Here is a 27,105-nt window from a genome sequence, read left to right as displayed (position 1 = left end):
CCCGCTCCAGACTTCGGGTCTCAGACAGCCCCACCCCCACACCCGGACTTTCTGGCTGAGCGGGACCATTCCAGCCCTGCCCTGACAGCTTTTCCTGGAAGCAGAGAACAGAACTTTGACCCCTGCTAACTGCCTGAGGGCAGGCTTACTCAACCCAGCTCCGCCCAGAACAAGAACTGACAACAGGACACAAAATCAACAGCATAGCCTGTTCCACCAAGCAAACGCCACCTAGTGACAGGGACGGCATCTTGCACAGCCTTTCCACGGCACCCACTGAATCAATATACAGGGAGTGGTCCAATCTCACCCACAGACACCACCTAACACCTCAGAAACTAAACAAGGCGTGTGAATATCCAAACAATAACCTAAAGGAAAGAAACAACAACTGATCGACATGGGAAGAAATCAGCGAAAGAACTCAGGAAATATGAAGAACCAAACGGAAAACACACCCCCAAAAAGGAGCACCAGCCCCCTAGAAACGGACACCAACCAAAATCAGGCAACCAATATGATAGAAGAGGAATTTCGTATGTGGATCATAAGAACACTCACCGAGCTAAAACAACAACTCAATAACCAACACAAAGAAACCACAAAAAGCCTCCAGGATATGGAAAAAGAAATGGACACAATGAAGAAAAGTTTAACCAAACTCCTGGAAATGAAGAATCAATTCAAAGAACTACAAAATACAGTGGAAAGTCTCAAGAACAGGGTAGATCAAACGGAAGAAAGAATCTCAGAGCTTGAAGATAACACCCTCCAATTAAATAAATCAGTCACAGAAATAGAGCAGAGAAACAAGAGAAAAGAGCAAAGCCTACAAGAGCTGTGGGATTATGTGAAGAAACCTAATGTGAGGGTCATAGGGTTACCAGAAGGGGAAGAAGACAACACTCAAGGGTTGGACAAGCTGTTTGAAGATATAATAGAGGAAAATTTCCCAGGCCTTGCTCAAAATCTTGATATACAAGTTCAAGAAGCTCAGAGGACCCCTGGGAGATTCAATGCAAACAGGAAGACGTCACGACATGCAGTCATCAGACTGACCAAAGTATCAACTAAAGAGGCCCTTCTAAGAGCTGTAAGACAAAAGAAGTAAGTAACATACAAGGGAAAGCCAATTCGAATAACATCAGACTTCTCTAATGAGACTTTACAAGAAAGGAGAGACTGGAGCCCCATTCTCACTCTCTTGAAACAAAACAATGCCCAGCCTAGAATATCATTCCCTGCAAAACTAAGCTTCGTATATGAAGGAGAAATAAAAACATTCTCAGACAAGCAAAGGCTCAGAGAATTTACCAAGACAAGACCAGCCCTACAAGAAGTACTTAAAACAGCGTTACGTACGGAACATCATAATAATAACCCACGAATATAAAAACAACCAAAACCCAAAGATATTAAAGGCCAGATATTACAATGGCTCAAGACAGAAATCATAGCAACAACATCCAACCCAACAGAATGAATAGTAATCTACCTTACCTATCAGTTCTCTGAATGAATGTGAATGGCTTAAACTCTCCACTCAAGAGACATAGGCTGGCTGAATGGATAAGAAAATACAGGCCAAGTATATGCTGTCTTCAGGAAACACATCTAACCTGCAAGGATGCATATAGACTAAAAATAAAAGGGTGGAGATCAATATTCCAAGCAAATAGAAGCCAAAAGAAGGCTGGTGTGGCAGTTCTAATTTCAGACGATTTAGTTTTTAAACCAACAAAAGTAGTGAAAGACAAAGAGGGTCATTATATAATGGTGAAGGGCAGAGTACAACAAGAAGAGATAACAATTTTAAATATATATATGCACCCAACTTAGTTGCACGCAGATTCATAAAGCAAATCTTACTGGAGCTAAGCAAATGGATTAATAGCAACTCCATAATCACCGGAGATTTCAACACCCCACTGACGGCACGAGACAGATCCTCCAAACAGAAAATTAATAAAGAAATAATGGACTTAAACAAAACTCTAGAACAATTGGGTCTGACTGACATGTACAGAACATTCTACCCAAAATCCACTGACTATACGTTCTTCTCATCAGCTCACAGGACATTCTCTAAGATTGACCATATGCGAGAAAACAAAGTAAATCTCAAGAAATTTAAAAAAATAGAAATCATACCATGTACCTTCTCAGATCACAGTGGAATAAAAGTAGAAATCAACCCTAACAGAAACACACATTTCTACACAAAAACATGGAAATTAAACAACCTCCTACTAAATGATTACTTCATAAATGAAGAAATCAAGACGGAAATAAAGAAATTCTATGAAGAAAACGACAATGGAGAGACAAGTTATCAACTCCTCTGGGACACAGCTAAAGCAGTTCTGAGAGGAAAGTTTATCTCCATAAATGCCTATAACCAAAAGACAAGAAGATCACAAATAGACAATCTAATGAAACGACTCAAAGAGCTGGAAAAAGAAGAACAGACCAACCCCAAACCCAGCAGAAGAAGTGAAATCAACAAGATCAAATCAGAACTAAACGAAATTGAAAACAGGAAAGCTATTCAGGAGATTAATAAAACAAAAAGTTGGTTCTTTGAAAAAATAAACAAAATTGACACACCATTGGCTAAGCTAACGAAAAGCAGAAAAGAGAAATCTCTAATAAGCTCCATCAGGAATAAAAAAGGAGATATCACAACTGATCCCAAAGAGATACAAGATACAATTTATGAATACTACAAAAATCTTTATGCACACAAACTGGAAAATGTGGAGGAAATGGACAAATTTCTAGAAACACACAGCCTCTCTAGGCTCAACCAGGAAGAAATAGATTCCCTGAACAGACCAATCTCAACAGCTGAAATAGAAACAGCAATTAAAAATCTCCCTAAAAAGAAAAGTCCCGGTCCAGATGGCTTCACACCTGAATTTTACCACACTTACAAAGAAGAACTAGTACCTATCTTGCAGAAACTATTCCACAACATTGAGAAGAACGGAAACCTCCCCGACACCTTCTATGAAGCGAATATTACTCTGATACCAAAACCAGGAAAGGATGCAACAAAAAAAGAAAACTACAGACCAATATCCCTAATGAATATAGATGCAAAAATCTTCAACAAAATCTTAGCTAACCGAATCCAGACACTTATCAAAAAAATAATCCACCACGACCAAGTGGGCTTCAACATGGGATGCAGGAATGGTTCAACATACGTAAATCTATAAATGCAATTCACCACATAAACAGAAGCAAAAACAAAGACCACATGATTCTTTCAATAGATGCAGAAAAAGCTTTTGACAAAATTCAACACCCTTTCATGATACGAACACTTAAGAAAATAGGCATAGAAGGGACATACCTGAAAATGATACAAGCCATATATGACAGACCCATAGCCAACATCATACTGAATGGGGAAAAATTGAAATCATTCCCACTTAGAACTGGAACCAGACAAGGCTGCCCACTATCTCCACTTCTGTTCAACATAGTGCTGGAAGTCTTGGCTATAGCAATCAGACAGGAAAATGGAATCAAAGGTATCCAAATAGGGGCAGAAGATATCAAACTTTCACTGTTTGCTGATGATATGATATTGTATCTAGAAAACCCCAAAGATTCAACCAAGAAACTCTTGGAACTGATCAACGGATTTAGTAAAGTCTCAGGATACAAAATCAATACACAGAAATCAGAGGCATTCATATACGCCAACAACAATCTAATTGAGAACCAAATCAAAGACTCAATTCCCTTCACAATAGCAACAAAGAAATTAAAGTACCTAGGAATATACTTAACCAAGGATGTAAAAGACCTCTACAGGGAGAACTATGAAACACTGAGGAAGGAAATAGCAGAGGATGTAAACAGATGGAAATCCATACCATGCTCGTGGATCGGCAGACTCAATATCATCAAAATGTCTGTACTACCCAAACTGATCTACAGATTCAATGCAATACCTATTAAAATCCCATCAGCATACTTCACAGATATAGAAAAAATAATTTTACGTTTCGTATGGAACCAAAGAAGACCCCGAATATCAAGAGCAATTCTAGGCAACAAAAACAAAATGGGAGGCATTAATATGCCAGATATCAAACTATACTACAAAGCTGTAGTAATTAAATCAATATGGTATTGGCACAAAAATAGGAATATCGACCAGTGGAACAGATGTGAGAATCCTGATATAAAACCATCCTCATATAGCCATCTAATCTTTGACAAAGCAGACAAAAACATACGCTGGGGAAAAGAATCCCTCTTCAATAAATGGTGCTGGGAAAACTGGATAGCCACCTGTAGAAGGCTAAAACAGGACCCACACCTTTCACCTCTCACAAACACCAACTCATGCTGGATAACAGACTTAAACCTAAGGTATGAAACTATTAGAACTCTAGAGGAAAAAGTTGGAAACACTCTCCTAGACATCGGCCTCGGCAAAGAGTTTATGAAGAAGTCCCCAAAGGCAATCACAGCAGCAACAAAAATAAATAAATGGGACATGATCAAACTACAAAGCTTCTGCACAGCCAAAGAAATAGTCATGAAAGTAAACAGACAACCTACAGAATGGGAGAAAATTTTTGGATCCTATGCATCCGATAAGGGACTGATAACTAGAATATACTTAGAACTCACAAAAATCAGCAAGAAAAAATCAAATAACCCCATTAAAAAGTGGGCAAAGGACTTGAACAGAAACTTTTCTAAAGAAGACAGAAGAATGGCCAACAAACATATGAAAAAATGCTCAACATCTCTAATCATCAGGGAAATGCAAATCAAAACCACAATGAGATATCACTTAACCCCAGTGAGAATGGCCTTTATCAAAAAGTCTCCGAACAATAAATGCTGGCGTGGATGCGGAAAGAGAGGAACACTCCTACACTGCTGGTGGGACTGCAAACTAGTTCAACCTCTGTGGAAAGCAATATGGAGATACCTTAAAGCGATACAAGTGAATCTACCATTTGATCCAGAAATCCCATTGCTGGGCATCTACCCAAAAGATCCAATGACACTCTACAAAAAAGACACCTGCACTCGAATGTTTATAGCAGCACAATTCATAATTGCAAGGCTGTGGAAACAGCCCAAGTGCCCATCAATCCAAGAATGGATTAATAAAATGTGGTATATGTATACCATAGAGTACTATTCAGCTCTAAGAAACAACGGTGATATAGCACATCTTATATTTTCCTGGTTAGAGCTGGAACCCATACTACTAAGTGAAATATCCCAAGAATGGAAAAACAAGCACCAGATATATTCTCCAGCAAACTGGTATTAACTGAGTAGCACTTAAGTGGACACATAGGTACTACAGTAATAGGGTATTGGGCAGGTTGGAGGGGGGAGGGGGGCGGGTATATACATACATAATGAGTGAGATGTGCACCATCTGGGGGATGGTCATGATGGAGAGTCAGCCTTGTGGGGGGAGTGGGGGAAATGGGCATTTATTGAAACCTTAAAATCTGTACCCCCATAATATGCCGAAAAAAAAAAAAGAATTATAAACAAAAAGAACCTTACCCTTTCTCCCTCTGGTGACAGCATCGCTAAAATATCATTAGTGTACACCTTTTCTGGCTCTGCATCAAAACCAGGAATTTTTCCTTCAGTAGTAGGAGGCATGAGAGCAAATTCGAGCTTTGAAATGGAATCGAAGCACTTCCTTAAATGTGGCTGCACAGCCTGTGGATTTCGTGTCTGGGCCAAAATCTCCAGCAGTTCATCATTTGACAAGAAGTAAAATCTGCATTAAAGAACATCCTTAAAATATAACTGGAAATTGAAAGAAAGCCTTAGACAAACATAAAAAATAAATTCATTAGGCACCTCTCTTCCCTATCCGCTGATTTCCTGGACCTCCAATCATACTGGTCCTGGCTTTCTGGGGAAGATATTGCTGTGAATTTTAGTGATGATGCCTCTCAAACACCTAGAACGAATGCCTAGTACATAAAAGATATTTTTCAAAAAAATTATAAAAATTCTAGCTCTTGCTATAATACTGATTTATTTACCTATTTATCTTCCTTGGCTTTGGGCTCCTAGAGTAAAGATATATTATTTGTTTTCCCTAGAATCTAGCTTGGTACCTCACACATACCTGGTATTCAATACATTGTTTGTTGAACAGATAATAGATGAATGGGTGGTTGCAGGAGAACCCTGTTTGGTTCTGTGAATGTACACTGGGCCATTCAATTAATCCAAAGGTATAAGCTATTCCCTGCAACATGTGCTACTGTGAGAAGTGGCAGAATGGAATACAATTTTGCTAACACATCACCTCTGACTATGAGAGGCTATACTTATTTAGAAATAAAACATTTTGTATATATTTCAATATCTTACCAGCAAGTTAGGTAAAGGAAATTGTAAACTTAAAGAATACTATTTTGCTATAGATCAGAGAGGTTGGCAAATTACAGCCCAATTCTGGTCTGCCACCTATTTTTGTAAATACAGTTGTGCTGTCACACAGCCATGCAGGCATACTGTTTATGGCTCTTTTTGTGCTATGATGGCTGAGCTGAGTAGCTGTAATAGGGACTATACAGACTACAAAGCTACGAATATTTACTATGTGGACTTTTATTAAAAAATTGCTCATCCCTGCTCTAGATAACTAAAAATATTCTTCCACATGCTAGTCTTCATGTAATATAGTTTCTGTATTATGTTTAACCTCTCCAAATCACTCCAAAGGAATTTGATTTATTATCCCAACTGACTATCCTAGTTCATTCCATAGCAGGTTAGAGCAATTAACGATTAAGGTTTAAGACAATGGTTTTCAAACAGTTTTCCCCAATCAGCAAGGGTCCTTTCTACGGCTGTCCACATCCCTAACTCTCTTATGTTTTGAAGGACTAAGGGTACAAACCAGCATTTAGTAAATGCTCTTGATTGTTAGTTGTCAACTTAGCAATATCCCTATATCACACAGAAACTAAAATGACATTTCTTAGAATCTCTTTCCAGTAACTTTCAGATTAGATTCTGCCCTTGGGATACTATTCTATGACTGAGAAGGTGGAATGCAAGCAGAAGCCATTATTTTTCCATTTAAGTAAGGGTAGAATGAAGGGGGTAGGGTTTTGTCCTTGGTTTTCAGGTGTTCTCTTGACAATCACCCCCTTTCTTGTTACAGGTAACTGAGACTTTGGTGGTGCTTCCCTGAGATCTCTGCCTGCACCTCCATATTTCCTCAAAGTGGCCCTTGTTTCTTCACTTCTTCTACCTATAGCACCTGTGAAAACCTTTAATTCTCCGTATGAAACCCTTGCTCTAAACACCTAGAGCGACTTTTGTGTTCCTAACCAAACCTTGCCCAAGTAATATAACCAGATGTGAAAATGTAACTATTTTTTAGGGCTCTCATTTACTTGAGGGTACCAAAGTGTTAAAGCTGGAGAAGCTAGAGCTAGGAAGATATTTTTGTGGAGAGATGTGCTAAGTACTTCCTCTACATACATGAAGAAGGGTGGCATCACTCTCTTGAAGCCTAGGCATCCTGGGGACCTGAAAGGTGTCCCCACCAATTAACCGGAAGAAAACAGCTCATTTACACAGTTCTCTCTAACCTTTCACATACACATATGTGGACACACGGCCATGTGCATGTGCACAAGCACGCTCATTCAACAGTAAAACAATACTGCAGTTGAGAATCTTGTCAGCACCTTGGATACTTACCCATTCAAACTTTACTAAATATTTTATATTTATCCTTGCCCAAACAAGATACTAGCTGGATTTTCATTATTGTAGATCTTTCTTCTTTCCCTCTCTGATTCCCCGATACTTTGGGGTTATAATCATAACCTCAAATTGACCAATAATCATAGGTACTAAAAACATCTTAAGTTGCTTTATAAACTTACCTTGGAAAGATAACTCTTTTTGATTCTAAATATGCCTCTAGACACTTCTGAATTTGGTCAAGTAATGCATTATTGTTTTGAAAAGTCTCTAGAAGCCCTGTTTATTGAAATAAAAATGTATTGGTAAAATTGTGTTAAAATAAATAGAGAATATAACTTTAAATAGAAATAAAACATGCTATGAACATTGTAAAACTTTGGTATTATTTGACAAAGTAATTATCTAATAAATAATAATTGGGGAATTTGCTAATAATTTTAACTATTACTTTTAATAATATTTTGTTTATTTATTATTTCAGAATATTATAAGGGTACAAATGATTTGGTTATGTAAATTGCTTTTGTATCATGCCCATCCCTTTTAGATAGTGTGTACTGTATCTGTTAAGTGTGATTTTACCTATCCCCTCTTCTCCCTAATAATATTAATTTTAACATTGACCATGTGTAAACAAGTATATTTAATTTGAAACATTTTTAGCTGGCATCTCCCACTTTTGGGGGGCTAAGAGTACTCAAATCAAAGCCGGGCAGTTTCTTTATCTTTGAACCTCCAAACAAAGCCAAGCTCTCTACCCTACCCAACCTCCACCAATTTCTTACTCCTGTCTTTTCTGTGTCTTCTGCCATCTTTATATGCCCAAATTGTGATAGGATCATCACTAAACTACAGCTAATTGAGGAGCAGGATCCATATCTCCTTTGTCCTTATATTGGTAGTTTTGGTGCCTATCATAGTAGCTGGCTTCCCTACCTGCCCAAGAATCAAATCCAAAGTCTTTACCATGCCCTCCATGGCTCTTTGTAATCAATGACCCAATCAGGTGCCCAGTCCCCCACCCAAGCACACACACTTCTCTGACCTCATCTCCTAAGCCCTTCTCCTTGTGCATTTTCACTCCAGCCCAAGTTGGTTTCCTTGTTAACAGTTGAGCATGCAAAGCATGCTCTCACCTTGGGAGCCTTGCCTTTGTTTTTTCCTCTGACTTTAACACTTTTTCCTTAGATCACATACATGTCTCACTTTCTCATTCCTTCAGGTTTCTGCCCAAAAGCCGCTTTATCAAAAACACCTTCTCTCTCTCGCTCTTGCACAGACACACACAGCCACTCTTCAGCCCCTTTACCTTGCTTTATATTTCTTCATAGCTTTATCATCACCTGAAATGATATATGTAGGTCTATATATGTAGGTCTACACTTCTTATGTGAAGTCCTTAGGACCGATATATTTTGGGATCAGATTTTTAAATAAATTTTCAAAAGTTATATCTTATAACAGGTCTAGTAGGGACTGGGATAGGATTCTGTAATGAAAAGCATTAATATTTTTGCAGCAAAAATTTTGAACATGACAATTAATTGGTTATGGTAGGCAGAATAATGGCCCCTTAGAGATATCCATGTTCTGATCCCCCAAATTTGTGAATATGTTAGTATACATGGAAAAGAAACTTTGCAGATATGACTGAGTTGAGGTTCATGGGATGGAGGGAGTATCCTGGATTGTCTGTTGAGCCCAATGTAAGAGAGAGACAGGAGGGTCAGAGGCCAAGGAAAAGATATGATGGCAGAGGCGGAGGCTGGTGTGACATGAATGCTGACTAGAAAGGCCCTGAGGCAAGGCACATGGGCAACCTTTAAAAGCCCCAAAGAGTTTTCAATTCTATAATTCCATATAGTGTTTCTTTTCTGTTTCTGTCTTATGTAAGAATGTCTGGACAAAGAGCATAAGCCCAATAAGCTGCCTCTACTTAACAAGGAAGCTGCCTGAGGATAATGAATAAATGGTGCTAGGCAAACTGGATAGCCACATGCAGAAGAATGAAACTAGATCCCCATCTCTCACCATATACAAAAATTGACTCAAGATGGATTAAAGACTTAAATGTAAGTCCAGAAACCAAAAAATTCTAAAAGAAACATAGGGAAAACTTTTCTAGATGTCGCTGTAGGCAAAGAATTTACAACGAAGACCCCAAAAGCAAATGCAACAAGAAAAAAATAGACAAATGGGACTTCATATGCCATGTGCTGCCATTTGCTGAATAACAAGCAAGCTTGCCGAAGCCTTGATACAAAACAAAATTCAACAGTCATGTATGTGTGCCCAGAACGACTCTGATTCCACATCCACAGAAACAGAACTTATTAAATAGATTTTAACCTTGAGGCTAGAGAATTTCAGTAAGTGGTCATATTTTTAACTAGTTTTAATGAATGAATTAAAAATAAGGTGTGGAAATTTTTGTGATTATAACTCTGTGGGGGAGCTTTAACAGAACAGGTCAACTGAATGCAAATATATGTCTTGTTGCCAAAACTACGAGATGAAAACATCACTGATACCCTGCTGCGAACATCCCTAAGTCATAAAAATAGCAAAAAGAAACTGATTCTTGTGTTGCAAAACAACAAACTACAAACTAAGCTGAGAGATGATAACAATAATGAAAGTACAATGTTCCATTCACATTTGCTTAGCAAGTGTCAAATGCAAATATTCCTAGTCATCAATGTTGACTGTAATAGAATCAAAGGTTGAATGTACCACGTGTTATTGGATTTTCATGGATGAAAAACATTTTAGATGATTGCAAAGTCTTTTTGTCTGTCTGTTTTTAAAATTGTGTTTCATACCAGGTTGAGTAGCGGCTCGAAGAGCATTAGGCAGTCGGTTCACCTTCCTCATAATTTCTTTCCATGACTTATCCACCTGCAGGAACATCTTTGCCTCTGCAGGCAATTGCCTCTGAATATCTGGAGCATTAAAAATACTTTCTAGGTAGAGCCAGTTTCTCTGGCAGTTCAGCCACTCTTCCTAGGAGAAAAATACGGACATTAGCAAATTTTAACTCCCAAATTAAAAATATATGGTTACATTAAAAAATCATTACCTGGGGGAATTACTATCTTTTTTCTGGAGGGCTGTTTAATAGCTCCTCACAGGTCATTTGAAATTAGATTCCTTGAAGATTTAAAGACTTACCTCTGTCTGATTTCATCCCACTCTCTGATAGAGTTATAATGAGTCTGCTATATGGTAATTACAATGGATTCAGAGAAACATGATCAAAATGCCCTCAGGAGACATTCTAGGGGGTACTAAGATGTGTACTTAAAGAAATATGAAGGGTTGAGGAGGTGGTATGTTTAGTGACTATTTCCAAATATACACAGGATTATAACTAAAAAGTTGTTTTTGTTTGTCTCAATTATGTCTACATTTTCCCCTCACCTTTTTTTTTTAAAGTTGCTCATGACAGAACATGTGGCACTGTGAAGAAGAAGAAAATCATACAGTGTCTCTCCTTTTAGAGACAATCACTTTTAATAGAAGAAATCATAAATGCAGGGTCAGAAATTAAAGTCCATACACCTCATGTTTTCTCTATGTCTCCTGCCATTGCAGGTGTGGACCCAAGATCCATGGAGGAGTTTCTCACTCCTCACTCTAAGCACTAATGTCACAACCACTTCCTGGTTTATCTAGGGTCTCACAGTTTCTATACAATTAATTCTCTGGAGGGGCCCTACTATTTGGCACAGGCTTCTTTTAAGGACCCTTTGTGAAAACATACCCTTTAACTTTGATCTTAGTCCCTTGGTTCACAGAGCTCAGCCAGCTGTCCAGAAGGCGGGACAAGGGTCAGACGATGTGGTATTCATGTGGCTCTTTTAAAGAGTTCTCACTGAAACAATGTTGGCACAAATCATCTTCCCCCACTTACTGCCTTTACTATTTCACAGATAACATTTCACATTAGAATATATAGAAACCTCAACAAAATTATTGACAAGTCAAGCTAAAAATCTGAAATCTCAGAAAGAGATTGGATGGGAACAAAGTGAGATCAGTGTAAGTGGATTCTTTGTTTTACTATGGAGTCACCTAAGGTAGAATAAAATAAAAAGGAGATGTGTACCACCAGGAAGGGTTCCAAGGAGACCTCAAGCAACAATGAGTGTACTTCCAGTAAAGCAAGGCTCTTAAGGTGGCCTCCACGATGTGGCGGTCACACCCTTGTGTGATCTTCTCCCCTTGAGTGTGGGCACCATCTGTGACTTGCTTCTAGCCATAAAGGATGTAAGAAAGGTAACAGGATGTACGTGATTATGTTTATGTTACATAAGACTGTAATAGCCGTCTTGCCAGGAGTCTTTTTCTTCCTTGTTAGATTGATGTAGCAAATGGTCATGTTGGGGAAGTCTGCACATAAAAATACTGTGGGCAACATCTAGGAACTGAGGAGGGCCTCCAGCTGAAAGCCAGCAAGAAATTGAAGCCCTTAGTCCTAGAGTTGCAAGGAAATAATATCTGCCAACAACCTGAGTGAGCTTGGAATCCCCAACTGAACCTCTGATGAGAACCCAGTCTGGCTGACATCTTGATTGCAGCCTCGTGAAACCTTGAGCAGAGGACTTAGTCAAACCATGCCTGAACCACTGACTCACAGAAACTGTGAGATGATAAATGTATATTGTTTAAATTTGTTTCACAGCAAAATATAATATAGGCATACCTCATTTCATTGTGATTTGTCTTATTGAGCTTTGCAGTACTGTGTTTTTTACAAATTGAGGGTTTGTGGTAACCCTGTGTCGAGCAAGTCTGTGGGCAACATTTTCCAATAGCATGTGCTTAATTTATGTCACTGTGTCCCATTTGGGTAATTCTTGCAATATTTCAGACTTTTAAATTGTAATATCCTGCTCCCTGTAGTTGTCACTGGGCCACTGTGGCAGAGCTAGCCCATGGTGCAAGGTGTTCATGCAAGGCTGGGCTGGCCTGTGGGACAGGGCATGCACGCCAGATGGAGGAAGTCTGCCAGGCACAGCATGTGTGTGTGTGTGGCCCTGAGCAGCTGAGGTGCCGGGTGCATATGCGGGATGGGGTGTGTGCAGGGTACGTTACATGTGCAGGACCTAGTAGGTGTGCAGGGCATAGTGGGCCTGTGGGGAGTAGCAGGCCCATGGTGCAGAATGGGCCCCTGGGGTGGAATGGGCCCTTGGGGTGGAGAAGGCTACAGGTTGTGATGCAGGCTTGTGGCAGAGTGGGCCTCACAGGGTGGAGTGGGCCTATCAGACAGAGTGGGGCCATGGGGCAGGACACCTAGCTGGGATGCAGCAGGTCTGTGGGGCATGGTGCCCATGCACATGGGTCAGGGCAGCTGCAGCACTGCTTGCATGGTTGGGACAGGGTGCTCACAGGGCATGGTGCCCAGGGCATCTGTGTGTGATGGTGTGTGTCCTCGATGTGCAGTCCACCCAACCAAAGGCACCAGCTGCACTGGTTGCCTACCAACTTTGGCCCTCCCAGGAGGTAGTGACAGTGGCAGTGGCAGTGTGGTACAGCCACCCTGACAGTGGGTGATGGACACCGAGGGCTGCGAGTGTGTCCGCCTGTGCTCCGCCCAGGACCCACAGGAGGTTCAATTGAGCAGGATCACCCAGGCCACAGCAGCGGGCACCAGGCCTGTGATCTCCTGCTCTTCCCAGGTCCTCCAGTGGTGGCAGTGGCAGTGGCAGTGGCAGTGGGGGTGCACGTCACCTGCATGGGGTGCACACAGGCATTGGGACTCCTTGCTCCCTCTCAGCCCGGCAGAGTCAAGTGGGGACAGCAGTCACAGATCTGACCCCTGGGCAGGAGTCGCATTCTTAGGTTAGGTTGTCACAGTGGCAGCAGCTGCAGTGCCCAAGGCTCACAAGTCAGCCATGCCTTCTCTCTGGAGCAATGCAGTCACACAGCCTCAATCGGTCTTTGTATCAGTCCAGAGGCCTGCTGCAGCCGAGGGGTCCTTCCACCTCTCTGGTTGCAGGACTCTCAGGGAAAGTGTGGAGCCCAGGATTTTCTCCTCTGCTCTGTCCCTTCCACACATGTGGGTGCCTTCCGTATGTACTTCTGATCCTGCTAAGCAGGTCATCCCACTTTTCCCTTCTTCACTTCACTCCCACCTCCTCTCTGTGGATTCCCCATGCTCTCACTCAATTGATCCAAAGGTGGATATCTATTTGCCACTTTTGATTGTCTGCAAGAGTGGCATTGTGCAGACTGCTTCTAGTCTCCCATCTTGGCCCTTTCACATTTTTTTTTTCAGACATTGTATTTTTGTACACCTAATAGACTATAGTATTGTATAAACATAACTTTTATATGCGCTCAGAAACCCCAAAATTTATGCTACTCCCTTTATTGCAACAATTGCTGTAGTGTGGTGGTCTGGAACCAAACCTGCAATATTTTTGAGGTATGCCTGCACAAGGGTGATGGCAGTAACATTCAACTGTATAATTCCATAAAGAAGAGCTCAATATATGTTCATTTCCCTTATATTCTAAACATAATAACATATTGGCAATGAAATCTTACATTTTAAAACCATATAATATTTAAATGATGAAACAAATTGTTTCTAAGGTCATTGTGACTGTCTTGTTTTCCAAGTCCATGATTTGAAATTACCATTACTCACCAGTGTTTGATTAAATAAAGCAAGTTGTTTTTGCCACTCATCCACTCGAGTTTTCAGTGGACCAACATAACGTGATGAGGCAATGGTTGCAACGTTGATGGTGCTATCATCAAGAAGGACCTTTAAAGAAAGGGAAAGAAAATATATACAGTGCCATTTATTTGTGCTTTCATTAATATTTCAGATATTTAATCCCAAGAGTCCATTTAAAGGCCATTTATCTTTGAATGAATAGCTTAGCCCCACCTACTGTTTCCTACTCATCAATTTCCCCTCCTTATTCTCATCATTGTGGCTTACAATCCACTATCATGCTCTTTCAAAGGTCACCCAGGGACTTCTGATTTCCGAATCTCTGCTGTTCCTGTAATTATTAATGGCACACGTTTTTGTTTAGTTTAACATTCTTCTTCTCTCTTGCCCCACTATTTTTAATAGGTAACTGGTATACCATCTTTACACAATTTGGTCACCCAGACAGGCCTTTGTTTCTTAAAATACCCTGTACTTGCAAAAATCAGCGTCTTTTGTCTAATGCATTATCACTTTCTTTCAATAATCTTAAAGAAGAGAAAATTGAACTCATTTGTATCAAGCTCTGAATGGTTACAGATAGTTATCCCTTCACCTCTCTCCCCTACTGCTGCCCCTTGGGCAGCAGGATCCCACACAGAATATGCAAATTTAAAAACATGTCTGTTAATCTGAGGGATTTAATTGTTTGTTTCTTTTTTTTCCCCTTAATTCTTTTTCTTTTCTTTTTTTTTATTTCTTTTTTTTTTTAACTTTCAATTTTCTGGCTGAACAGGTTTGTTTCAATTATAAAGTTCTTGAGAGCTGAAACTGCATCACCTGGCATCCCCTTGGCCTCAGGCTGGCCTTCTGTTTGGGTCTGTTTGGGTCTGCTCTCCCATCCACTGCCCAGATATCTAGTCTTATTCTTCCAACTCACATCTGGAAGGGCTATTTTATCCCCATTTCTGGCCTGAGAAAAGTGGGGACAAACCCCCCACTTTGCCAGGACTTTGCCTTTTAAGTTGGGCTATATGACCCAGCTCCATTTGCTAAACAAATGTGCTTTCAGATTTTAAGTGACTATGAATATTCCAAACTCGTGGGTTAGATATCTCTTTTGTGGTTGATAGAACATGCCATCTACTCCTAGTTTCAATAAATTCAAGTGAATTTAGCAGAGGCTAATGTGTTATAAACATGAAATACTCATTCGTGGTTTTTTTTTGCCTTGTTTAAAGAGTTCGAAATGCCCCTTATTCTCTTCTGTGTTTATCAAATCCTGCCCAGTTGTTAAGTTCTAGCTTGTTGTGGCTGGTCTAGGGAGGATTCTCTGATCACTTCAGCCATAACTGATCTCTTTGCTTTCCTAACTATTTCATGTGCAAGCACTTATGTCAATTATTCATATTTATATCTTTCTTTCCCAATTAGATTTTTCTTATTTAGTGATTCTCTTATTTCATTACCTCATCACAATCTCCTAAAGAAGATTTAGGATGAGGTACGGCTAGCTAGGACTTTACCATAAGTTTTCAATAACCCAGTTACCCACCTGTATGTCGTCTGTGCCACCCAGGATAAACACATCTTTGGAGTCACGGTGAGGAAGAGTGATAAATTCAGTTGTTTTCCAAGAATCCTCCACCTTAGAAATAATTCAAGCCTTAGGATATTTTAATTCATTTGTGTTTAGGTACTTAATAAATGCATGTGGAATGAAATAAGTAAAAAGTTCATAATTATCCCATTTTCTTCCTCATTGCTCCTAAAATTCTTAAAATCTTCTTTTTGTTTAGATGAAATTGATTTGGTTAATTTTATTTTACTACTGTTAATAGATATGAATAGCTTGTAACACTTTAATGTGCATTCCCTTCCATTTTATGCTTTTAAGAGGAAAAAATTTTCTTTTTATGCAGGCAATTGGTAGGTATACATGTATTTTTAGAGTAAGCAGGTAGTGTCATAAGTAGGAAGGTCTTCTCAATGCCTTTTGAAGCATTTAACACAGTTAGACTTCTCTGGTAGTTTGGGAGATATTGTATTTTGTTTTAAATTATCTTTCTTGGTATGGGTTCTTTATATAAGCATGTACATTTCAAAATGTTTTGCCATCAAGTTCCTGTTGGGCTATAGGCTAAGCAGAAAGAGCAGATTTATAGAGGCAATAGCAACAATAATGAAGAATAAATATAAGGAAACAACAAAGGGATGATTGATAATGAGAGAGTGAAAGCTATGGTGTTGAAAAATTCATCCAGATAACCAAAAGTTGATGATTTTTATGGTGAATCTGAAAATCTTGAAATTTCCTAATTTTCAGAATATGTATCTGTGTGTATATTTTCTAGATTTACCTTTTTAAGAAGTGTTTCTAAGGCAGCTTCTCCAGAAGCCTGTCCAGAAATGTCCTGGATTTCTTGTGCAAAGTCAAAAACATGCAACTCGGAGAGCCTGTCCAAGGTTAATGGAATTTCAGCATCCACCAGGGTGGCATCAACTGTTTGTTCAATAGCTGCCCAATGTCTAGGTTTTAAAGTTGGGTTCCTTAAGTCAACGATAACTGGAAGCTGGAAAACAAACACTCTCAGAAGCACCATGCTTTTTATCTTAAAAATGTAACCAAAGGCTTCTGGCTATAATCTGTGAATGTAGAAACTGGAATGAGCCCAATTTACACTCTTACAACAAAGAAACTTTTGGAAAAACTCCCTATCAATGAATTTTATTGAACTCATCAGAAAACTGAGTTTGTAGGGCAGAATTAACTCAAAATTTGGGGAAAGACTGATTCCCACAGGTTTCTCCATAGGGAGAAACAGTAACTGAGAATATGCTTACTTGGGGCAGATTCCCTGGAATGACATATAAGCTAGTAAGAAGATTCAGCTAAATTTTAAAAACAAAGACTGAGTATGGGGTAGCATGAGAATGAAAAGTCCCTGGGCCTCCAAATTTGGAAGTGTTGGCAGGGAAGATTGGAATGACTCCCAAGAAAGCTTCCTTAATGGTGCTGGCTGGGGGAGGGAAACAGTAGCCACTATTGTAACTCTTAACTTTTTTTTATGCAGGTGATTGGTAAGTGTACCTGTATTTTCTTTTTCATTCACTGTGATTGAATGAATACATCACAGTTTATTTGTTCATTTTCCCATTGATTGACCTTTATGTGTTTTTCAGTTGTAACTCTAACCAACCCATCTCCCCTAGTTCCCCTATGGAACAAAACCCTTGATGTGCAGGGAAAAGAGCAACAAATCCTGTTACCTTAAGGCACTGGTGATAACTCATTGCAGGTATCTGTATATAACTGGAGAAATGGGACATGGGAAAAAAGCTCTGTCCCCGGGGGAGGGACACAAATACATGCTAGGCTTAGCACTGTAGCTGGAGGAAGGGCAGAAGTACCTATGAAGATCAGAATTCTGAGGACAAGAGATACAGTGTCTTGCTAAGATAGAAACTTAATCAGAACAAAAGCAAATGTTCCTTCCCGTGTCTCTTACCAGGCTAACAAGTACTGAGTAAAAATAACAATGGAATACAGAGGGGGAAATCTGAAAGACACAGATTCTTAATTGGGCACAACACAAAGGGAGGACCCAAGGTTAGGAGAAACAGAAATTGAAAAAATAACCTTTGGTAAACCAGCTGAAACCCTAAACACAAGGTATCACTAGAAAAATTTTAAGCCTGTGATGCAGTCAGGGTAAATATAGCAACATCAATGGACACACTTGAAGCTTTGACTTGGGGGGAAGGGGCGGCGGGGGGTGGGGGGAAGAGGGGGCAAGGGCAATATACATACCCTAAACATCTGTACCCCCATAATATGCTGAAATAAAAAACAAACAAACAAAAAAACCCTTTAAACCTGGCCGAATTCCTAACTAGAGTTAGCACACAAAAAGCAAGTTTTGTCACACAAAAAGCCAAGTTGAAGGAGATGCATGCTCCTCTCTAAGCACAAAAATTATATACCTCACTATTTACTGTGCTATGTAAGATGTCTGTCTTTCAACAAAAAAAATTAAGAGGCATATAAAAAGGAAGAAAACCACATATCTAAGAGACAAAACAATAATCAGAACCAGACTCAGAAATGACACAGGTATTGGACATAGAGAATTTAAAATAGCTATGATTTATATGTTAAAGGAACTAATGAAAAAGTAGATAGCATGCAAAGTCAGTTGGGAAATGTCTACAGAGAGATAGAAAGTATAATTACAAATCAAACAAAAATGCTAAAAATGAAAAAAGTCAGTAAGAGATAAAAATTCCCTTTATCTCTCTTGATGCAGCCTTTGATGGGCTTTAATGGTCAATGGTCTTGACATAGCTGAAGAATTAAAGATAACTTAAGGGGGAGGAGGGGAAGGATATATACTTACAAAATAGGTGCGATACACACCACCTAAGGGTAGGACATGCTTGATGTTTTGGTAAGGTGGAGAGCAGGGGGAGGAATGGCAGAGGCAATATATGTAACCCTAACAATATTTGTACTTCCATAATATGATAAAATAAAAGTAAAAAAAAAGATAACTTAAGTGAACTTAAAGATAAGTGTGTATAAATTCCAAAAACTGACACACAAAGAGAAAACAATGAAAAGGAAAATAAAAACAAAACAGAACATCCAAGACCTATGGGATAATATCAAATGGCAAAACATATATGTAATGAGAATCATAGAAGGAGAAGAGAGAGAGAGAGAAAACAGAGCAGACAAAATATTTGAAGAATTAATTACTGCAGAGTATTTCCAATGTTTTCTTCTAGAATTCTAATAGTTTCACACCTTAGGAATGCTACTGATATGTGTACTTTGATTTTATAACCTTAGACTTTGCTCAATTTGTTTACCAATTCCAGTAGTCTCATGGCAGAATCTTTAGGGTTTTTTAAATTTAAGATCACATCGTCAGTGAAGAGTGACAGTTTCTCTCTTCTTCTGCTACCTCTTCTGCTCCCATTTGGGTGCTCTTGATTTGCAAGGTTATAGTAACTAAAACATGAGAGTACTGGCACAAAAGCAGCGATATAGACCAATGAACAGAACTGAGAACCCAGATATAAAACCGTCCTCATATAGCCATCTAATCTTTGACAAAGCAGACAAACACTGGGGAAAAGAATCCTGACTTAATAAATGGTGCCGGGAAAATTGGATAGCCACATATATAAGCCTGAAACAGGATCCGTAACTTTCACCTCTCACAAAAATCAACTCATATTGGATAACAGACTTAAGCTGAAGGCGTGAATTCTTAAGAATTCAGGAAAAAAATGTGGGGAAGACTCTTTTAGACATCAGCCTAGGTAAAGAATTTATGAAAAAGACCCCCAAAGCAATCACAGCAGCAACAAATGGGACCTGATCAAATTAAAAAGCTTCTGCATAGCCAAGGAAACTGTCCTTAGAACGAATAGACAACCTACAGAATGGGAGAAAATATTTGCTTTCTACACATCCAATAAAGGGCTCATAACAAGAATCCAAATAGAACTTAAGAAAATCAACAATAAAAAAATCAAACAACCCCATCAATAAATGGGCAAAGGACATGAACAGAAACTTTTCAAAAGAGGATAGACTGATGGCCAGCAAACATATAAAAAACTGCTCAACATCTCTAATTATTAGGGAAATGCAAATCAAAACTATGATGAGATACTACCTAACTCCAGTGAGAATGGCTTCTACCAAAATGTCCCAAAATAACAAATGCTGGCATGAATGTGGAGAGATTGGAAAACTCTTACACTGCTGGGGGGACTGCAAATTGGTACAACCCCTGTGGAAAGTAACTTGGAGATACCTCAAAGAGATAAAAATAGGAATACCATTTGATCCAGCAATCCCACTACTAAGCATCTATCCAAAGGAAAAAAAGACATTCTGTAATAAATACATCTGCACTCGAATGTTTATAGCTTCACAATTTACAATTGCAAAGATGTGGAAACAAATGCCCATCAATACATGAGTAGATTAATCAAATGTGGTATATATATACCATGGAATACTATTCAACTACAAAAACCAATGGTGATCTAGCACCACTTACATTATCCTGAATAGAACTGGCATCCATCCTTCAAAGTGAGGTATCACAAGGATAGAAAAACATGCACCACATGTACTCGCCATCAAACTGGTACTAACTGGTCAACACTAAGGTGCTCACATGGTAGCAATACTCATTGGGTGCTGGTCAAGTAGTGGGGCTTGGAGGGTGGGGGAGTAGAGGGGATGGGGAAGTAAACCCACAGCTAATGGAAATGGGACACACTACATGGGGGAAGGACACGCTTAAAGCCCTGGCTCGAGCAAGGCAAATACATTTCATGTAAACAAAATGTTTGTACCCCCATAATATCCTGAATTTAAAAAAAGTGACTTTTATTGGATGCAACTTTTAAAAAAATAAACCAGGATTTTGAAGGAAGCCAAGATGGAAAGCAGACTGTGACCAATGAATTTGTTTACAGTTGTATGATATAACCACATTAAAGGCAATAAAGAAGAAAGAAGCTGACTTAAATAACTTGGGAAAGTATTTTGAGTAGATATTGTAAACTAATAGGGGAAAAATCATGCAAAAACATTCTTTACAAGGTAGAAATTTTCCTTCCCATTGTGTCTGAGGCTTTGCTTACTTTTCTTTCCCACGTTCTCTTTTAGTCCTTTATCTGACATTTTGAAAAAATCTAAAACTACTTAAAAGAACAAAATCATTTTCTTTTTTTCTACCCATTTCAAATCCTGGCTTAGCAGTGATGGTTTCAACGAGCCAGCCCTGTACACCAGATGTTTGGCTTCTTAATCTTCTTCACATCATGGCACATCTGGAAAATGGCATGGTCATGTGGTACAGTATTGCAAATGGACAAAGATTTTTGGTCAAGGCTGTCCTAGGCTCATCTGGCTGCTAAGGGCTGAGCAGATCAGTATCTTGGCACAACTATGACCTATTCCTGCACTATTTTCCCAGCCACTCGGGAAACTCTTACTATGAAAGCCAATTCTAACCTCAGTATTCAACTGCATGATTTGACCAGTTGGAGACAGGGGTGCAGTCTGTGCCACCAAAAAAGATGAATTTGATTATTCATTCTTCCCCCTGCAAAGCCTACTAACTTAGTCAGGGAAGAATTCTTGACCTTGGTCTCATTAGCATCTATTAAAAACTGATTGATCTGGAGCTTTAGAATTAATCTTACCTTTTCTTTCATTTTATCCACCTTGTTTTTCAGCAGGGGCACTACACTGTTGGGTGGCAAGCCTTTTTCCAATTGAGTCACAAATTTGGCATATTTAGAAACTTGACCATTTAGGAATTCTGGATCGAGGCAGTCAAATTTGGACTATGAAAATTAAAAAAAATAAAAAGTTAAGACATGATAAAAGGCAAGCTTATAATAATAAAAAAGTTTTATTTTACTTGAATTTTCCTAGTAGTTAAATTGTTAATACAAATCAACTCTATACTTTTGGAAATGGCTTTACTTATTAATTATTAACAGCTAATAATATACCAGGCATCACCTGTTTATTCCTTTTATGTCCTTGTCTCCCACATTATCGAATGCAGTATTGCAATCCCTGTAATTTATTTCTGAGGGTCATTACTCACAAATTCTTCTAAGGAGACAAACAGCTAATTTTTACTCTTGCTAATCCAAATATTTTTACCTAGTACTCTATATATGTACCCATTTAATATAAATACTTTAAAGATGCACCCCTAATATATACATATATCTATAACTGTATTTCTCAATTATATGAACAGATAAGTATACACATATATTGATATGTAAGATAACCATATGTATTAAAAGCAATTGAATATTTATAATCCCTCATTTTTTTTCTAGGTTCAACATTTTCCTTCTGCTCCCTACTGGGTATTCTCATGCATTTCCTAGAATGAATGTATCCTACTTTGGAAGATTAGAGAACCTCTGGTGGTAATCAGAAAATTCTCTAAGCTTCTTCCTTACTTCTCAAGAGTATTTTTTTTACTTCTGAGATAAGTGATAAATAAATTATAGGAGGGCACTTAAAATTATCTGATATTATAGCATGTGTTTTTTTTTTTGTTGTTTCATCATCAAAAGCTAAGTTCTGTGAGGTCCTTCTTATTGTCCTTCTTATTCTCTACTGGTACTCCCAGCATTTGGCTGAGAAATATTTCCTGTGTCACTGTTCTCTAAGCCAGACACATGACTTAATTATAGGCATCAGCACAAGTAGGGTGAATGAGAAGTGTAAAATAATATTCGTGAAGTTGATAGTGTTTATAACACATCCATATCACACTTGAAAGTACAGGTGACCATCTAGTCTGCCTCCTAGACAGCTGACTCTTTTTTTTTCTTTTTTTACTTTTTTCTTTTTATTTTTTATTTCTGACAGCTGACTCTTGTTAAGGTTTAAATATAGAGTAGACCCTAAAAAAAACCTCTGGAGTGGCTGTTGGTATTTGGCTTCCTAATTAAGAGAGTTTAGTTTTATTGAGCTCTCAAGGGAAGATCTTAGATCTTATCACTCCAATTCTATTCTATCACAGTGAATAAAATGGTTTCCTTTTTTAAAATGACAAGAACAGGAATCCTTATAAGGTAACAGAAACTGAAATTGAATAGATCACTAATAAAATCCTACAATCCTTAAGAGCATTGGAGTGTATCATGACAACACTGTATTTAGAAACCACAGTGGTTAACTGTCATGCAGTGCGGATCACTGATACTTCTATTATTTGGCCGTCTTAAATGGAGGACCCAAGAAACCTGCCTTACAATAATATTTTCTGCTCTGTACCATACACTGACATAAGGATCTTTGTGCATTTCACTGGAAAGCTCATAAAAATTACCATAAAATTATAACATTGCATATATTACTGACATTAAGAAAATACCAGATTGTTAAAAATTATAATTCAAATTATTTGGATTTTAAGTTTAATTATTACAAAAATAATCTTAAAGAGTTGAGAGCCTTTTTCTACCTTTAACCATTCTTCTTGGAGTTTATCCCATTCAGAGAGAGAATCCCAGAGCAATTGTTTGAGCTTCAGTTCAGCACTAACTTCTTCCAAAGCCTCAAACTTGGACACTTCTACCTTTAAAAATATAACAAACAAAATACACAGTTTACTTTTCAGTTATAAAGATGTTTTCCTATTCTCCTATTAGTAATTCTTGATACAGTGACTACTTGGCAGAATGTGGGTCCTAAAAAGATGACAGATAGAAACAAATGAAAAATAAAACTTCCATGAACCTCACATACATTATAATTTCCATTTGAGCAACAAAATATAACTCTTTATATTTCCTTAAATGCCCTCCAAAGACATAAATATTATTAGAGTGCCATGGGTATTCCTTGAGTTGGATTATACATGCACATATATGCTTGACCTTTTTGGGAAAACAGATGAGTCTTTCAGAGGCACTGATTTCTTTTGGGCTTCTGCCCTTAGATGATGGAAGAGGAAGATGGCTGTGTAGTAGCTGGTGGAGAAGATGGCAAGGCTTAAGATGGAGAAGACAGCCTGGTTTCTTACTTCTTTCTAACCTCATGGACTGTATATAAATCCTATGGGGAGGAAGGGTGCAAGAAAATCTGAAGAAGGTATTTTTATGAGAAGTGTTTTAAGATTGCCTTGATTGGGAGGTGGGGAAAGCTCCAAGGGGTTGGTTGCACAGAAATTTTTGGGCCCTGCAATAAACTAGGGCTTTGACATTAGAAATTTAGCCTTGTCTTCCATGAAGAGTTTGAAGTGATTTCCTGCAACCTATACCAGTAAGGCTTTCACTCCTATTCCACAAATAATTGAGAGCTGCAGAAGGAAAGAAGGATCAGAGGCAATGATAAAGAAAGAATCAGTCGATATGACAAACCCACAGCCAACATCAGACTGAACAGGGAAAAACTGAAAGCATTCCCGCTTAGAACTGGAATAGACAAAGTTGCCCTCTATCACCACTTCTATTCAACATAGTGCTGGAAGTCCTAGTCAGGGCAATCAGACAAGAGAAGGAAATCAAGGGCATCCAAATGGGAGCAGAAGAGGTCAAACTATTGCTCTTCACTGAAGATATGATCTTATTTCTAGAAAACCCCAAAGATTCTGCCATGAGACTACTGGAATTGATAAATAAATCCAGCAAAGTCTCAGGTTACAAAATCAATACACACAAATCAGTAGCATTCCTATATGCCAACAATAGTCAAACTGAGAACCAAATCAAAGATACAATGCCCTTCACAATAGCAACAAAGAAAGCAAAATACCTAGGAATATATTTAAATAAGGAGGTGAAAGACCTCTACAGGGAGAACTATGAAACACTGAGGAAGGAAATAGCAGAAGATGAAACAGGTGGAAAACCATACCATGCTCATGGGTTGGCAGAATCAACATTGTTAAAATGTCTATACTACCCAAAGTGATCTATAGAATCAATGTAATTCCTATTAAAATACCAACATCATTTTTCCCAGATCTAGAAAAATAATTCCATCCTTCATATGGAACCAGAGAATACCCTGTATAGCAAAAGCAATCTTAAGCAAAAAGAACACATTGGGAGGCATCCAATAAAGGGGGAAATAGAGGGGTTTTAATTGACCACATAAAAAAATCCACATACATTTTAACATAGAAACTACATTTCTTCATCTGAAAGTTTTCCATAATTCACAATTTTTTGTTAATTAGAAAGGTGTTTTGTGTCTCATGTATACTAATCTTTAAATACTTCAAAGGCAGAGAACATATTATGTTTTGTATTTGGGACTGTAGCACACTGACTAGCACATAGTTGTCCAAACATTGAATGTTTACAGTCACATTATTGAAAGTGCTTGTGCATAAACACTATTTATATGTACACATTTTAAAAACAGATGTGTAGAGTTGTCATTACCTTAAAATTCTTCTGATAAGATTTATACTGGAATGCACGTTTTTGGAGATCATCTAGTACATATTGCAGATCATTCAACATGAGCTTTATTTTGTCTTGGTCAGCATTAATATCCAAAATCTGTGGATCCTGTAAAATTAAGATAGTCTTTAGTTAATCATGCCTACTTTTTGATGCAGTCCAATTAAATTAAATGAATTAATAAACATTTTCAAAGAGATTCATTTAATTATCTTTTCTTTCTGATTTTTAGAAACTATGTTAAAAATGTGTGTTTTTTCTGAATTTTAAAGAAATATATACACATTATAAACAGTAAAGAATTGTATAAAGAAGTGTCATGGGGATAACATTGTTTTTAAGCAGTACCTAAAATATTTTCTCTCATCTGCTTTCATTTTGTATACTTCTTCAACCAACATGACTTCAGGTAAGGAGAAGTGAATGCCATAGGAAGAGAATAAAGAGGATATGATATAAGGAAGATTTCTGTTTTACGATAAAGGAATGGAAAGTCATCTGAATTCTGAGGTAGGGGGGAAGAGAGAAAATGAGGAATATAAATGTCAAGATTCATGTTTTCTGCCTGACCTATTGTGGTTGAAACCCCAGTGAATGGGAATGGAATTGTTCGGGAGCAAAGTAGAAACACCTAACTAGGTTTGGGATAATTTGAGAAAGTGGGAGGAATATGAGAACTATAAAAGCCACAACTTGGGGAGGCCAGTTATTCCATCTCTTGTTTAGCATGGCACTGCATTCAAATGGCAACATGCTCTATCTAGATCAGAAAAAAACCAAGGAAACTTTCCAGGCAGAAAGGGCTTGTGTTGACACTCTGGTGCCTCATGACTTGTAGGGGATCCTGAATTTCTCATCTATCTGGATTCTGGAGATGGGAACTACGGAGAGAACTGGCGGACCAGAAGAAGTCTGAGGCTGGGATGAGAAAGCCACAGATTACTTCAAACTGTAGGCTATGGAAAAAATGACAGAATGCATCCTAGGGGCTAGCACGGTGTCTAAAGAACCAGGAAAGACCCTTAGCTAACAACTACCTGGGACAACCAGGTCTAGCCCAGCCAAACAGCACTGGAAGCTGCAAGGTCCAGAAGGGAGAAGAAGGACTGGATACCTCTCCCTTCCATCCACCCTGAGGAAATGCAAATTTCCTTTATGGGGCAAGAGGTGGGAGGTGATGGTGGCCTGGGTGAAGAAATGCCTGCTAGGAAGTTTAGATATTTAATTGAATGAAAATCTACCCAGAAGAGATCAAGTTAGAATAAAACAGATACTTCAAATAGAAATAAATTGAACTATCATCAATTGTCACATTTAGGTTTTCTCCCCAACTTCCCTTTCAGCAGGAGTGGAAGTCTTGATAGCAAGATGATATCATTTATGTAAATAATGAAGTTATAGTTCTTTGCCCAACAGTGACAGTGAATTAATTTCAAACTCTCTATAAAAGAAGCACTTGCTAGAGAAAACCCATGCTTTCATTTTTGTGTATGGGCATCATGCTATTTAAAATTCACAATTACACACAAAGTACATGCTGGCAATTTTCCCCCACAATCTACTATATGAACCAAGAATAATTATTCATACTTTTTAATAGTCTGCTGAATGTAGAATATAGTACATGGTACAGCAGTTAATAGCAGGCTATTAACCATTAGAAGTAGACTGCCTGAGCTTCACTGATGATTCCTCCATTTATTATCTACATGACTCTGGGCAAG

General features: G+C 38.4%; 1 protein-coding gene across 1 annotated transcript in view; it reads right to left on the bottom strand.

Moving 5' to 3' along the window:
- DNAH6 (dynein axonemal heavy chain 6) overlaps positions 1–27,105 on the bottom strand; it is a 299,735-nt gene that overhangs the window by 152,068 nt on the left and 120,562 nt on the right. Inside the window, exons 16-24 of the mRNA XM_012774259.3 lie at positions 25,361–25,489; positions 23,434–23,547; positions 21,638–21,781; positions 16,765–16,977; positions 15,960–16,052; positions 14,393–14,512; positions 10,560–10,740; positions 7,917–8,013; positions 5,557–5,779 (exon numbers count right to left, since the gene is read on the bottom strand). Of these exons, the coding sequence (XP_012629713.3) occupies positions 5,557–5,779; positions 7,917–8,013; positions 10,560–10,740; positions 14,393–14,512; positions 15,960–16,052; positions 16,765–16,977; positions 21,638–21,781; positions 23,434–23,547; positions 25,361–25,489 (1,314 nt within the window). The remainder of the gene's footprint in view (positions 1–5,556; positions 5,780–7,916; positions 8,014–10,559; positions 10,741–14,392; positions 14,513–15,959; positions 16,053–16,764; positions 16,978–21,637; positions 21,782–23,433; positions 23,548–25,360; positions 25,490–27,105) is intronic.

The sequence above is a fragment of the Microcebus murinus genome, chromosome 3, assembly GCF_040939455.1.
Source record: "Microcebus murinus isolate Inina chromosome 3, M.murinus_Inina_mat1.0, whole genome shotgun sequence".
Lineage (NCBI taxonomy): Eukaryota > Metazoa > Chordata > Mammalia > Primates > Cheirogaleidae > Microcebus > Microcebus murinus.
The sequence above is the reverse complement of the archived record's forward strand: the minus strand, read 5'-3'. Positions and strand labels throughout refer to the sequence as shown.